The 16382-nt window shown below is 43.2% G+C and overlaps 2 protein-coding genes across 2 annotated transcripts in view; one reads left to right on the top strand and one right to left on the bottom strand.

Annotated features, from left to right (window-relative positions):
- The window catches only part of LOC137992386 (uncharacterized), a 32313-nt gene that overhangs the window by 3839 nt on the left and 12092 nt on the right, over positions 1-16382 (bottom strand). The window contains exons 8-10 of the mRNA XM_068837709.1: positions 15934-16205; positions 9545-14946; positions 7992-8597 (exon numbers count right to left, since the gene is read on the bottom strand). Of these exons, the coding sequence (XP_068693810.1) occupies positions 7992-8597; positions 9545-14946; positions 15934-16205 (6280 nt within the window). The remainder of the gene's footprint in view (positions 1-7991; positions 8598-9544; positions 14947-15933; positions 16206-16382) is intronic.
- Positions 4847-7272, top strand: LOC137992390 (adenosine receptor A3-like). The gene has a single exon (XM_068837717.1). The coding sequence runs from the start codon at positions 5813-5815 to the stop codon at positions 6743-6745; it is 933 nt and encodes a 310-aa protein (XP_068693818.1). The 5' UTR covers positions 4847-5812; the 3' UTR covers positions 6746-7272.

Genomic DNA, 16382 nt, shown 5'->3' with positions numbered 1-16382 from the left:
CGTACAAAAACTGAGGTGCTTACCATTCAACCAAAAATTCCGGAAATTTCGGTGAAAAGTCAAATGGAACAGTCGTTTTCCGAAAAATCCGTCTGGAAAATGTGGAGTACCTGATTATTCCGTTTCCAGGCCATATTTCACGCGAAATCGAGATATGAGGGAAGGTAAGGCCTGGGATGCAAGCTTTCAAAATGAAACGTTATAATGGACCATTAGGGAATGGTCTCTCCAACCGGAATAATTTTCCAAATTGGTCAGCACCCATGGCAACCCATCGATGCGAGAAATGTTTATGACGCCATCGCTCGATCGACCGTCCGTACGAACACACGTTTTTGATGTACGCCAATACGCGAAATGTTGCACTGGTGGAACCTGCCTATTTGGCGGGAAGTTGCATGGCCAGCGTACTGCATTTGACATTGCGTTTACTTTAGTAAAACTTTGCAAAAGTATTATTCGTACAACGAAGAAAGAAGAGAAAGGGAGAGAGAAAAAAAAAACCAGCAAGGAGGCGAAGAGTAAGCGATGCTCAACTTGGAAGAGAAATGAGTGCACGAGAAAACAGGAGAAATATCGTTGACAAACAACGACGAAGAAGGGGGGGGGGGGGGAGAGGCAGAGTTATGTGGGTATTTGCTACGAGAAGTGCATTTTCTACGGTAGCATTTATTCAAGAGTGCGTATTGGTACATAGGTAAGTACTTGCTACAGTAGCACATACCAACGGTGGGTACGTGCTACGAAAAGTAAGTATTTGCTACTGTAACAAATACATATGCTGGGCATTTGCTACGCTTCTAAATACGAAGGATGGGTAATTGCTACTAAAAGTCAGTATTTGCTACAGAGGTGGGTATTGGCTACCTGGCAAGTAATGGTATTGTTTGAAAAAAAAAATCATACAATGAGTTCAAATGTCAACTCTTAAGTTTTGTTCTGCTATATTTAAACATGGATTTCAGCGTATTGTCCCTTTCCTTGGTGGATAGAAACACACTCTGCAGTCCAGAGATGTTTGGGCACAACAACACTTCTAAGCATTGTTGTTGTTGACTTACTGTGGAATCTCGTTACACTGTATAGTGCATTGTCGGCAAGGGCTCCATCTGCGTGGTTTTGAACTGAGTTCACTCACTTGCTGAACGCGTCTACCTTGAGGCTCAAAGCGGGAGGGTCAATTGTTGACATGAAAGCTGTAGGATAAGTGCCACGAACAGAGAAAGCCACTTTACATGGCCTTAATTGATCTGACCATGGCCTTTACCTTGGTCAGCAGGAGAGGGCTCCTCACTTTACCTCACAGGATCGATCGCCCCCTTAAGTTTCTTAACATGATTACGTCCTTCCACGACGAAATGAAAGGCACTGTCCAGTACGACGGATCGTCTTCAGAACACTTCCCAAGCCGAAGTGGCGTGAAACAAGGCTGTTTCCTCGCTCCGACGCTATTCGGCACCTTCTATCTGCAGCTGTGTTATGCCCTCTACCAGACTAAAGATGGCGTCTACATCCACGCAAGGGGCGACGGGAGCCTTTTTAACCTTGCTCGCCTGCACGTAAAGACCAACGTGTCCTCTCCGGGAGATGCTGTTCGCAGATGATGCTGCCTTGACTGCTCACACTGAGGAAGCCTTACAAGGATTGATCAGCCGCTTTGCATGCACATGTGGCGAGTTCGGCCTTCCTAATTGGGCAAAGATGTTAGCAGGCCATCTCTATCGGTGACCACACCCTTGAGGTTGCGCAGGATTCTACCTACCTCGGCTCCACCATCTCCAGCAGCCTCTCCCAGGATACGTAGCTACACACCCGGATCGGTAAGGCAGCATCAGCAATGGCCTGCCTAATAAAGAGTGTCTGGGAGAACTCCACGCTGACCACCAGGCCTGCGTTCTGGACGCACTGCTTTACGACAGCGATGCATGGACTTTGTACACTCGCCAAGAGCGCAAACATAACGCCTTTCATCTGTGCTGTCTGAGGAGGATCCTGAGCATCACCTTTGTATAGGATCGTATCCTATACAAAGAATTAATGGCCCTAGCAAGAAGACCAAGCAAGTTTTCCCTCCTCTCCCAGAGACGCCCACGCTGGCTTGGCTTTGTCACCCACCCACATGCAGGATTGCCGGATCCTAAAAGACATCCTGTATGGCGAACTCGCCTCCCTCTCCAGACCTGCTGGCAGGCCAATGCTTCAAGGCAACATTATCCGAGCTGACCTGGAAGTCACAGCCGCAGACAGAGGCGCCTGGAAGCTTGCCGCCAAGACCAGTGTTAAAGTGTGTGAAAGAAGTACAGGGGACCAGTGGGAAGATAAGAGAGATTGCGGGCGACAAAGGAGCAGAATTAGCGCCAATATAAACAGACGCAGGATTCACTTCCACTAACTGTAACAAACTGAGTCGATCTTTAATCGGGCTTTTCAGCCAGATAATTATCCCATATGTCAAAAATGGGATATATAAGGGCACAATGTAAGCATAATAGAATATCTACACCTACATAATGACCGAAGGCAACGACTCAATGACGGACGACAGACCAAGTACATCAGCCAAGGTGGAGTACGATGCCCATCTTCTTTATCCAGAGTGAATGAAGTAAAAGTGCCTTAAGGCATTACGTGTAGTGCATGTTTTTGTAAACTATCCTCCGTCCTTTTGCTGTTTTGAGCTTCAAATAAGAAGAGGAAATCAGACTATGCATATAGCAAGGTTTCATGCGTGACCCAAGATCGGTTTTGCTCCCTGTAACGACTGCACATGCACTACCAACATTGGCATTGGTACAAAAAGGTAGATGGCTTTAAATGTAAAATATACCTCGAGCTTAACCAGTGCCAAGAACGAAATAATACGCATGAAAGTTTTCAACACATTATCATCACTGTGTAGCAGTTGGACCGGTTTCAATTGCTCCACCAAGCTAAGTTCTTGTGATAATTAGTAGAGCTCTGAAATCCCGTAAAATCGCTCTAAACTGCCTCCTCTATCTTGCTTCTCAGACGGTAGCATTTTCATCTAAAACGACAATTTGTTTGGCGGTAAATGATTACCGTGAGTTTATTAAGACAGCCCGTGCAGTCATGCTTATTTTCCGGCTTTTACAATTTCACGTTCGTGTTATGTACTCGTAGTCTTTTACAGTGTTGGTTAAGCCAATAAAACCTTTAGGATTTCGGTTTGTACTACACTACTGAAGAAAAGCAAACGAACAGCATGTAATGCGCACTTTAAAAAAGGCGTTAACTTCACAGAAGAGTGTTAAAAAGTACTCAACAAATTAACAATATTTAAGAAGCAACAGGAAAGATGCTGGAAGAGTTTCGCCTGGAGAAAAGAGATTTCACTGGAAAACGGCACAATCCCGAGATTTTCGATATCAACAAGATGATGGGCCTGCAATATTCACAATGCGGTAAACATACTATGCAGGACTGGTTTATAGAGTGCCCCTCGTCTTTTTCTGACCATGATTTGTGCGCTGATCAAATAGAAACTTCAATAATCCCCCACCCCCCGGGCAAAGACCAGGCATTTGACTATCTTCTGTGCCCGGGGAGTGGAGAACTTGACCTTTTGCCTACGTGGGGTGGGGAAAATTGAACTGGAAGTCAGGATTTTTTTTTCGTGCCCCGAAGTCGCTAACAGCTATAAAACACGTGTTTGGACGAGATGGAAGAGTTTGAAGGAAGAGATATAGCATTTGTGAGCGCTTGGCTTACAAAAAAGGTCTTCAAAAGTTGTCTTCAAAGGAATTTTGGCTGCGTAATTCGTCTTTGTCATACTATAAAGTGGATAGAAAATGGTATGTTTTCACACCCCCCATTTCATTGTTAAAGCTCTGAAATGTGTAGGTTTCTGTTAGAGGAAATCAACCGACAGTAACACATGCAGTCGTTAACGCTCTAGGCCCTGCTGTTGATAAGTATACAGTTCCCTCGTTAGACAACCTTTGCCGTGTTTCGGAGTTAGCAGCTTATACTTGCTTATTGACGTTGTCCGACCTAATTAATTCAATTCTCAAGTCACTTTTATTAATAGTTTCAATGGACCTTATTCATAAATGGCGATCACATTTATAATTCTTTTGTCCACGTTCAAATTAGCCTACCAAGCCTCGTTTTAGAGCAAGAATTCTTTTCAATTCCCTGTATGGTATCGAGGATTGGTAGGCTAATTTGCACTTCGAAAAAAGAATTATGAATTGACCGCCATTTATGAATAAGGTCTATATTAAAGTCGTGTTTTTGTAGTAGCTCAAGTCTGGTAAAAACAATATCATCGTTTTAAGGGTCAGGAAAGATGTGTTAGCATGTTTATACACAAGTTTTATTAAGACGACATGAGCCGACGACGATTGTTCTTTAGTAGGATAGTAGGGTATGACAAACAAATCCGAAGATAGGGTAGAGCATTTGAACACCATTTTGGCCCGAGGGAGCGGGAATTTGCCCGGGGGTGGGGGCGGGGGGAGGAGGGAGGATGTTGAAGTTTCGAGTTGATCGCGCATTAGTTCACAAGGAAAGGCAGGTGCTGTCAATTGAATAAAAACCTTTGGGGCAATTGCAGCACGTTGAGTGGTAATCAGTCATAAGTTGAAAAGCGTTCGATTATTGCAGCATTTACATTCAACTAAAAACAACCTTTACCTTGTAATGCGAATATTTAGCAAAAGTTTAACCGTTTAACACAGCAATGATTACGACAGGTGCCTAAATGTTTTCCTTAACAATTATTCGCCCCAGGCTCAATGATTATCGGTAAATATTCACCGATGATCACTGAGCCTGAGGCGAATAATTTTTTTAGTATAAATACATAGGTGATTATTTCAAAAAAGAGAAATATAAAACATTTCAACGCGAAATCATCTTCACTTACAGTGGCAAAACAACTACTGGCAGCCATTTTGTCCGTCGAGGTGATTAATATGACGTGTTTCCTTGAAATTTGTTAATTAAACATAAAGAGAATCCCTTCCGGCGACATCAAGACAGCACAATATGGTTCACTCGAATCTCACGCGGGAACAGAAATGAATAGCTCATTCCATGTTACAAGCGACAATCAACCTGAGTCAGTGTTTGAAAATTTCTGTTCTTTACGTCCTCAGAGAAAACCAAGAAAAACAGCAAACACGGACTCGCAAAACTTCATTCAATAAGGGGTACCCCAAGATCACGGAGTATCGTTGAGTTACATAAATTTTATAAGGGTTTGCATCGGGAATTTCGCGATTGTTATTTAGGGAATTAAAATAGAAAAAAAATACATCAGAATTTCAAACCTTGCCTCCTTGTCTTATTTATGGCATATTCTTAGCATTTCTGGCCGTTTCAGCGCGATTCTAGGGAGTTTTAGTTCTACCGTTTCTCTCTCATATATATCATTCCCGTAGAAAGAGAAAACAGCGAACCTACAACCCACTGGAATAGCGCTGAAATCAGTGGTCAAAGTACGCCACAAAAACATTGATAAGGTATCGAGAAGACAAGGTAAGGGATGTTTGTTCGATTCATGTTCTGTATTTCGACTCCTAACTACTTTTGCAAATTCACACACAAACGCTTATAATTTTAACTGATCGTGATGCTCAAATTACATTGTTAGCTTGGGGTACCTGTAACTCAATCAACAATTTTGAAAGACGCCAGCCAGAAAAACGCCATATCGAGTTTTTTAAAGATCTATACGAAGAAGGCAGCTGTTTGAATGTACTAATTGAATTTGCATAAACTGGTCGGTTTGGCCAGAATTGAATTGCGTTAGCTCTGTGAAAGTGCTTACTCACTGTGTGGAGCACAAATGAGGGGATCGTCCAACGAAACCAGTAAGGAATGCTTCATCACGGTACCTGTTTTGTTCCTGATCGGAGAAAAACATGTCCTGTTGGTCAATATAGCTGCAAATGTATTTCTCATGTTAACAGCAAGTTTGGGAAACCTTTCTATTCTGCTCAGTTTCCTACACGTTCCATCTTTGCGCACAACATCAAATTATTTGTTATGTGGGCTGGCCTTGACTGACCTCGGAGTAGGACTTGTGGTTCATCCTTTGTACGTCTCTGTGATGTACAGTCTCTACAATAACACTACACCACATTGTATCATAAACTCGGCTTATAGCATAGCCACGCCATTCTTCGCCGGTGTTTCCCTTTTATACATCACAGTCATTGGTACAGACAGGTATCTTGCGATTACGTTGAACCTCCGTTACCACGAATTCGTAACAGAGAGAAAAACGAAGATTGCACAGGTAGTTCTGTGGTCAGTGAGTGGTTTAATGACTCTTGTGTGGCTTGAAGGCTTTCTTATTTACTCGAACGTCGCAGCCGCTTTTGTCGGAATTTCCCTCGTAGTGACATTTGCTGTTTATACCAAATTGTACTTTGTTGTGAGACGCCACAAATCTCAAATCCAGAGTCAAATACCAACGCAGATATATGACTTCGAAAACGTTCGCCTAAGGAGGATACAGAGATCGGCCATTAACACTTTGTGCATCTTTTTCACCTTCCTGTTCTGTTACCTTCCGTTCTTTGTCTCCACAGCAATAGGTAACATGTCATCTTCGCCAAAAAAGGAAGTGGTTATTGTGTTCGAATTCACCGTGACATTAATGCTGTCCAATTCATCTATTAATCCACTGATTTATTGCTTTCGTTTACTTGAGTTCAGAAATGCTCTCAAGACGACTTTCAAAAGAACTTTCTGCTTGCATTCTTCTCATGAATAAGCAAGTTCCCATCAAGTCTTTTCTCCAATAGACTCTCTCAATAATTTAAGAGGTGCACGATTTATGCTGAACACGAGGTTTGACAGCACATTGACAAACAGTTTTTATTTCAGGCCACATGCATATTTAGGACTTAAGAACCGCTAACTATACGAGAAAAGGCTACCTGATACTCAGGAAAACTTATAAGAAAATAATTTCAACTTATCGAATAATGAAAACACCGAGTTGCAATTTGTGAACACACGATTTAGCTGGAAAGTTAAAACCTCCAGCAGTGAAAAGAAAAACAGGTTGGGCAACGAGCGTGATCAGCAGATCGGTAATAGCTGTTCCTAGCTAACAATAGATACCTTGACAATATGGCTCTGTGAATATGTAAGGGTAAGAGTCGGTCTTGTTTTGTTTTTGTTTTGTTTTTTCAACTTTATTGGTCTAAGTCTCTCTTCTAAATAAATAGTTAGATACCTAAAATACGTATGGTTGTTTCAAATTTTATTCTCAATGCGCGAATTTAGGCTTGCCTGAATATGCGCATTCATTAAAAACTGACTCAACTATTACAGAGTGATGTGAAGTGCTATTTTTCTACCCATATGAACCATATGAGGGTTAGCCCTACTAATGGAAATGGGCCCACACAAGGACAGAAGAAAACTCTGACCAGGGTGGGAATTGAACCAACGACCTTCCAGTTAGATCATCGCTGCTCTACCGACTGAGCTACAAGGTCAGACGGGAAACGTTGTCCGTGTAGCACTAGCACTGCACATTACTCTGTAATCGTTACGACTGTTGAAATATAAGTGCTACGTTACACGGCCAACGTTTGCAAAAACGTAACATTTCCTTGTATTAAAAACTGAACTAGGGATATCAGATTTCCAGCATTTTCATTAGCCCGCTGGACACAGACTATCAGCTCGTATACCTGCTGTACCTAATATGGTCAAGGAACGCGTCAGCAAAAAGCGAGCTGTAAAATGGCCGACAAAAGCCTTTTTGGAACGGAATTGACCGATTCAGAAATCGATGCTTCAGTGGAAGAGTTGTTGATCCTAGAGTTTTTAACAAAACAATTATTCTACTAGGACTTGCTGGATGTAAAATGATTATAACCAACTCGGCGCTTCGCGCCTCGTTGGTTGTATATGACTTCATATCCAGCGCGCCCTTGTAGAATAATTGTTAAATACCCTCTTTGTTAAAGACCCTAAACGAAATTAAAAACGCAGGACTTTGTTACCTTTGTGGGAGGCGTGTCATCTACAAGAACTGGTCCAATGGACATCTTCTCTGCGATGAGTCCAACATTGTTTTCGCATCTTAGAGTTACGTAGTACTTGTTACCAGCGACTAGCTGTAAGCCTTCCGCTTGTATGGTTTTGTATAATCCATTGTTTGTGTAGTTTGTTATGAAATGGGTGCTATTTCGAATCGCATAACTGCAGGACTTTACACCTGATTCTTCGTCTGCGAAATATGTCACGTTGGCAATTAACAAACAGTTGGAGCAGCATTGCGTGACATCATTAACGGGGATTACATCACCAAGCAATGGTGCCGTTAAGTCCACTTTTATTTCCTCAGTAGTTGATAGCGTAAACAAGCCAGCTCCATTTGTAACGCGTACAGTCACGTAATATGTCCCTAAATGACGTAATTGGCAGTCGTCACAAGTCACGTGAGTAGAATTCCAAGGAAGTTCGGTCATGGATTTAATCTGACAGCCAATGGCTACTGTCCCAACACAGAATTCAGTTTTAGTGACCCCACTTTCGGGATCACTTGATTTCCACGATGCTTGTAGGTTGTCTCTATGCTCAAGCCATATTCTTTTTCCCCGTGAAAGCTGAAAAGATGAAAAACACTATGAGGCAGATCATCAGACGAGTCAGTTAGTTTACATTATATGCGAATGGTAAAAAACAAAAAAAAAGAAAAGAAGCTAGGAGGTGTTAGTCTCCCATAATTATACTTGAATTCTCAAGTAAAGGTGTGAGCGGGTAGCTAGCTAGGAATTAGTTTACACTTAATCTTAAGGTATATCTTGGTTGGGAAAGAAAAAGCAACAGTACCCGACTACATAGCTACACCATATATATTTTAGATTCTGTGCAAAACTGAAATTTTTCTTACTTACCAAAATTCCAAACGGAGAGCAAAGCATACTGTTTTATCTGTTTTTTGTTACAAGGTCTTAAGCTACAGTTATATTGTCCATTCTGTTGAATTTTTGATTCTGTGATTGAGCATCGATTTATTGATTGATGCCTGCCGCGAACGAAGGCGTAAAGTAGGTTGCATTTCTATTTGTGTAAACCAAACCAGCCATTTTTCGCGTTCGTTTCACGACAACGAACATGTTCTAATAAAGCATTTTAATTGCTTTATTGGAACAAGTTCGTTGTCGTGAAATGAGTGCGAAAAATGGCTGGTTTACAGCAAAGTGGCAACTGCTAACCCTTTTGTTTCGAAAGAGCGAAGCTGACAACAAGTCGCAAATTTGCGACTTCTCCAGACATTTTAGTCGCAAAGGAAAAAAATTTAGTCGCAAATGCGACTGTATTGGTCGCAATTTCGAGCCCTAAATTTTAGGGCTTATTTCGGTAAGCACAACCGTACGTACCTGCAACATGCACGGAAAGCATTAACTCGTCGTCACGCTTTGTCTCATCCTACTAATGATTTTAAAAGACGCTTCTGAGTTTGCGTTTGTTGCTGCGCTTCTTCTCGAGTCGCTCGTGAAAGCCAGCCCTGAGCAATTAAAAGAAACATGACACTAAAACTATTTCTTACCTCGGTCAACTCAGGACGAGAAACGTCAACAAGGAACCCGTCAGACCATCCATGTGACGTCATCCCGGCGCCATTCGTAGCCTCTACTGTAACGTAATATCGTTTTCCGTGAGTTAGTGTAAGATTGTCCTTCCTTGCTGTGGCTGCTATGCCAACATCTGTAAAATTCATCAAGTCCGTAAGGTCTGGTGATGTTCCTATACCCCAGCGGTATTTGACGACACCACTTTCTGCATCACTGAACAGTTCCCAGGTTGCCTCTACCACACTTGTTGATGACTGGTATCGAATATCATACTGAAGAGAAGAACCATCGTGGACGAGACTGGGACTGGGTGGTGTTACGTCGACAATAATGCCATCAGATGAGGATGTGCTACTAAAGCCATCACCATTTAAACATGTAATCCTGCTGATGTACCTAGCGCCAGGTACAAGACTGAGATTCCGGCGAGACAGATTACCATTAATTCCCACCGACTGTGTAAACACAACAGTGTCATTTCCAAAAGCTGAACTGTTATCCGATGCACTCTGTTCAATGAGTGACCACGAGCAACTGGATATTCCAGACTCATCATCTTTGAAACCCTTCCACGAAATTTCTAAGGAGTCCATGGAATCTGTAAAGTCAATGTCATGCTCAACTCCATCGATTACCATTCCAAGGGAAGGAGGAATAATATCAAACATCAACTTCTTCGAGGACATCACGGAGGTAAGACCAGCTCCATTTTGAACAAATACCGTAACATAATACGCTTCACCCAAATGAGGAACAAAGGGCCCTATGGTCCCAGAGGTTAAGGCTCCTGCTGCTGTGGAACCACTCACGCAGGTTTGGGACGTGGTTGCTAAGCAGTATTCACTGCTCCTTATGTCACTTTCATAGTCCTTCACACCGTCCCAAGAAAAACGAATTTCGATGCTTCGTGTTGTTTGGTCTGTAACCACGTGACTTGTTACGATCTCTGTTGTAATCGGAGGACTGGGGTCAACTATAAATCCATTGGAGCTTGCCATACTGTTTAAGCCGCTAGCCGTGAATGCTTTTAAACTGGAGTAATACTTCTGACCGGCAACCAGAATGTCTAGACCAGGTGCGTTGGGTGCAAGGTCTTTTTCAACACTTGTTCTCAACCCAACACTTGTGAAACCTAAGGTATCGTCTTTGAAACGTTCTGTACCTATTGCCCACTGGTAATCAATCACTGGTTCGCTGTTATCGTCCAAGAAAGGGTCCCAATTGGCACTGACCACTCTCGTGTTAGTTGTGTAGTTGAAATCAGCACCCTCTATAGTGCCATCGCGAATGTTCGCGGGAATTGGCCAGACGGACTCCACTCGAAAGCCATTGGATCGAGCCGTACTCCTCAGTGATGCTTTGTTCCAACACGTTAACACATTATGATACGTCAAGTTCCTGAGAAACCCTTTCTCCTTGTAAGTTTGCAAGAGAGAAAACACTTTTCTTTGTCCGTATGCTGAATTGTTGCTGGCATCAATTTGAAGCAGTTTGCTTCCATCGCTGCTTTCTATTTTCCATGTGCATGATTGAACGCCACTTTCAACATCCTCTGCGCCAAACCAGGACATGGAAATATTCCAGTTCTCAAGCACAATGTTGTAATCCACTCCAGTCACGTGGTTCCCATCAATGACATCACCCATGCGTGGAGGACTAACATCCATCAAAATTCCATTCGAGCAGCGCGTAACCGAAAGACCAGCTCCGTTTGTGGCTTGCACTGTCACAAATACTCGCTCTCCTGGGTTAACCTTACATTCTGGACAGCTAAACGATTTATTAGCTCCAATTCTCGTGGTTGGTCGTATTTGGCAGCCGCGAGGTTTGGTTCCGAGACAGTATTGGCTTTCCAGGATTCCGCTTTCTGGGTCAGTGATGTCCTCCCAGTGTGCTGCAAGATCCATGGTCGGCGAAAAATAGTCAATGTCTCGACCAGTGGCCCCATCACGAACGGAATCATTGGCAGCTTGTGGTGGCGTGGTGTCTATTACAAGTCCAAGCGATGATAAATTTGACCTTAAACCAACAAGGTTCGTCGCGACGACTGTGATGTAATATGTATTACCGTGCAAAAGACTAAGGCCGCTCTTCATCACCTGTGTCGCAAGATGTACGTCTTCAAAGCTCACAACATCGTGCTGATGTGGTTGAGTCCCGATAGCGAATTGGTAGTTCAGCAGCCCGCTCTCCAGTTCGATGAACGGCGGCCAGGTGGCTACCATAGAAGTTGTGTCTGATTGATACTGTGAGGTGTTATCGCGTGAGACACCCACTATGATAGGACCACTGGGGACAGGTGGCGTGTTATCTACCTCGAAGACAGAACACGATGAGGACGCCAGTCCAGCGTTGTTAAAGCACTCGACACTAACATTGTAGCTTTGACCTTGAAGAAGGGGAACACTTCGAGGCAACGAAATATTTCCCGAGGACAAGTTTTTAGACTCGACGAAAAGAACCTGAACAGCCTGATCTACGACCAAGATGCTGCATGTGCTGATACCGCTCTCACGGTCTATAAATTCCCTCCAGGAAATTACGCGGTCAACATCAGTTATAAAATATTTTTCTCCAATTTTTCTTTTTGTTGATTGCCCCACATAGACTATTCCTGGATGTGGTGGAGTGCTGTCAAAAACGAGAGCATCAGAGCATGATTGTGACAAAAGTCCAGCTCTGTTTCGTGATATCACAGTGACGTAATACTTTACTCCTGGTATAAATACTAGTTCTGACATTGTTGTGTTGGCGTAGTTCCGCCGGCCGATGTTAACGAGTGGTTGGATTTGGGTACCACATCTGCTTGTGCCAATGGCCCACTTGTAGTACCAGACCTCACTTTCTGGTTCAGAAAATTTGTTCCAATAAACCGAAATAGCGGACGCTGAAGCGGAGTAAAAAGCCACATCTTTGTCATTGTATCGCCATCCATCTTGTGAACCAAAGCCTGGGTAGAGTTTGTTTGGTATAGGCGGTGTTCCATCCGCTATGACACCATCCGAAACAAGTTCTCTGACAGATCCTGCCTGGTTTGTCACCTTAAGGTGCACGTAGTACTTAGTTCCACTTGACAAATTGAGAACAGTGTTACTTTTCACATGAGTTGATAGACCAACATCAGTAAAACCTTGAACACTGGTCTTGTCATTCACACTGATACCTATGCTCCATTCGAACTTCTCAATACCACTCTCCAGATCCCAGACTCCTTCCCAGTTAGCGGCCATCGATGAAAGAGAGGATTGGTATCTCAGATCTGGTTCAATGATCCCGTCATACACTATACCATGGCTCGGGGGACTGAAGTCAATGAGCACTCCGTCGGAGCTCAAGCACTTCCGTAGATGGGCATTGTTTACGGCACAAACCGTCAGGTAGTATACGTCATCAGACAGCGAAAGGCCTTTTACAGTAACAGAAGCATTTAGTCCCACGCTACTGAATGGAACAACATCCATAACTCCCCCTTGATTTCTGCTTATTCCATATTCGAAGTGGTGAAATCCAGACTCTGGATCTTTAAAACCTTCCCATTGTGCCGAAATTGCTGTACTGTTATCTTGATAGTCAATATCCGAACCCGTAATACCGTCTCGCACTTCAGCTGTCTGCGTGCTTGGAGGAGTCACGTCAGCAACGAAACCATCCGACGATACTTGGGAACTAAACAAGCCAGCTTTGTTTTCAGCTTTGATTTTAATGCAATAACGCTGACCGTTCACCAAAGTAATGTTTTTCAGGGTAAATGAGGTAGCAGTTGGAGGAACTAATTTCACAAACTTATTTCCAGTGACATGATAGTTTCCAGAGAGGCAGCTTCCAACAGCAAAGTAGTATTGTTTGACAGCTATGTTTGGCTCGGGAAATATTGACCATGATCCGTAGACATGTCTCAGATCAGCCTGGTAGTCGATGTCTACCTGCTTCGTTGGACCGTCGAAGACTTTTCCAGAGGATGGAGGGGTTGCGTCAGGTATTACCAAGACCGAATACGCGTCTTTATACAATTTGGCACCGTTGATGGCTCTTATTATGACGTAATAAGCTTTGCCTTGTGTTAATGCAAGGTTTTGGAATGTCGCCGATGTGCGAAGGTTGGGTCCTGGAACAACCGCAAAGTCGGAGGTTGACATTGGCTTTTCTGAAGGTATCATGGCCCACTCGCATCGCTGAAGTCCGCTGTGAGCATCTGAGAATCCAGCCCATTGCACAGTAATTGAGGATACACTTGGTATATACACACACGGAGTTCCATTTATGATATCTTCAACTCCTGTCACTACAACTTCACCAGTAAATACTGGGTGAGTCGTATCCACGGTAACACCATCCGATGTGACGTCAGTGCTAAGACCAACCATATCAATGGCTCTTACAGTCGCAAAATACTTAGTGCTGTTTTTCAACGCCAACCCATTATGTGTTACGTTGGTCGCATTCCCAGCGGACGTCCAGGAAACGATAATGCTTCCGCTGTTGTCAGTAACCTTATATCTGTACTCCATGATCCCACTTCCTGTGCTGCCATCCGTGAACCCATTCCAGTTTATCGCTATAATGGTGTCCTCTGACTGATAATCTACATCACTAAAGTGTCCATCGTTTATGCTGCCTGCCTGTGGTGGATCTTGGTCTATTAACAAGCAGTTCGATGTAATTTGAGTATAAAGTCCAGCCTCGTTATAGCCTCTAACGACTGCGCAGTAGCGTTGTCCAGACACTAGATTAAGGTTTTTTGCTGTAGGGAATCGGTTAAGAGCTGTGGTTTTGAATGTTGTAATAAGCCCGGCCCCTTGAAGTTGTACCGCCCAATCATAGCGTGCAATGTGAGAATGAGGATCGGTGAATCGGTCCCAATTTGCACTAAACGTAGTCGTCCACTTTGCGTATTTTATGTCCACTCCAGTTTGATTTCCATCGTATGCTTTCCCCGCCACAGGGGCCGAGGTATCAATGATGACCCCGTCGCTGGTGAGGTCTGAATGCAGTCCCGCTTTTGTAAACGCTCTTACAACGAATTGCACCTTTGAACCGTCTGAGATGCTGTTGAACGTCGTGGCCGCACTAGTGCTGAGATTGACATTTGTGAAAGACATAAGCTCGTTGCTGTGATTGGTTTGGAAGGGAGTGAAAAGTACCTTCCACATATACTTGCTGACACCGTGTCTTGTTTGTACTCCTCCCCAGTTCACTTGCAACAACTTGGAGGCTTGGTAACTTTGGTCAGCTCCAGGCCCATCGTGGATCCACCCGCCTTGTGGCTTTGACGTATCAATGATGATCGCACCACTACAAACAAGCTGAGAAGTGTTGTTCCTCATGTCCACCACTTGTATAGACACTTTGTAATTGTTGTTATCCTGAAGAGCTAGTCCTGACAAATTAAACAGCTCTTAAGACACTAGGTTCAGGGTGGAGCCATTAAAAGGGTTCTCGTGATTGGTTCAGGAGACAGTGGGGAATAAAAATACAACGGCAACGATTGAGTCTAATTCTCAAAATAATGGAGCTACATCCTATACTGGTCCAATGAAATTCGAGGTTGTAAGGAGCAGTGTGGTATCGCGATCTTTGAACTTTTATTTTTATCTAAGCTAGCAATACATGGAATTTCAGCATTAATTGGATTATCATTGAGTTGACTAAAGCCGTGTTCACATTTGGCCTCGATTATGATCGAATAACAATCGAATTAAATATGAAATGGGTTTGCATCAACTAATTAGAGAGCTTGATTATGATTGGATTATAATAATTTCAAACAACCTCAAGGGGGTTGTTTGAAGTAATTACAGTGCGTAATTGAACCGAGTGGCGAACACTTGGTGGTATATGAGCAGACGAAACTTTTAATCGCTATTTGGTGTCTTCTTCTATTTCGGAAGCTATCCTTGGTTCTCTTCTCGCCTCAAGCATGGTGATGATAATCGTGGAAGCCACGCGGTACGGCGCCATTTTGTCTCACACTGCGGGATCACCCTGCCTATTGTATTTGAATTTTCGCAGATGTGAACTGAACCACAATTAAATAAAATTAAATGGAGTATGATAGCCTTCATCATACTCCAGTTGATCATAATCAACGTTGAGTGTGAACACGGCTTTAGATTTACTAAACCTGGCTCGTACAAGTTTTATGCGAGTCCACAACAAAATGATTGGTTATTCCTTTAAACTACGCTAGCGAAAACTGAACTTCTACACCAGCCAGTCTAAATTCACATTCACTGGTAATTAAAGAAGAAATTATCAACTAATAATACCAAGTAGTGCGTCTAAGTTGGGCCCGCTCGATGAAAGTTGAAATCTCCAAGGGGTTCAGAGGAAACCCTACTCTGTACAAAATTCAAAGTACATGTACCTGTCAGAGTTTGCTGTGTATTTGAGTTAGGAAAGACTCCTTTTACGACCGATGCGGTGCTGCAAGCAGAGGACGATGACAACAGGAACCATTGAAAAGTCAGCTGACCACAAGACACGGAAAAGCCCGCGAGACGAAGGTAAAGTTTACTTTTGAGGTACTGATAGCTAAGGACTGGTAGAAAAGACTGATCCGTAAATTGGGCGCTACCAGTTGTGATGTTGATACTATCTTGTTCTGCACCAGGACATGTCCCAAGATTTCCGTCACACCTATAAAAAATATAACAGTACTAAACGGACGAGATTTCGTTCATGAAACCCACACGCTTGTTTCGTGGGGTGACACCAACCCAACTCGTCACGTTTGAACATGCTGCGTATTTACTGTCCTTAAGTAACATGTAATACACAAGCGCGTAGCTGTGCAATATATTGAAATCTCCAAAT

This window comes from Montipora foliosa, chromosome 2 (assembly GCF_036669935.1).
Source record: "Montipora foliosa isolate CH-2021 chromosome 2, ASM3666993v2, whole genome shotgun sequence".
In the NCBI taxonomy this organism is placed as follows: Eukaryota; Metazoa; Cnidaria; class Anthozoa; order Scleractinia; family Acroporidae; genus Montipora; species Montipora foliosa.
The sequence above is the reverse complement of the archived record's forward strand: the minus strand, read 5'-3'. Positions and strand labels throughout refer to the sequence as shown.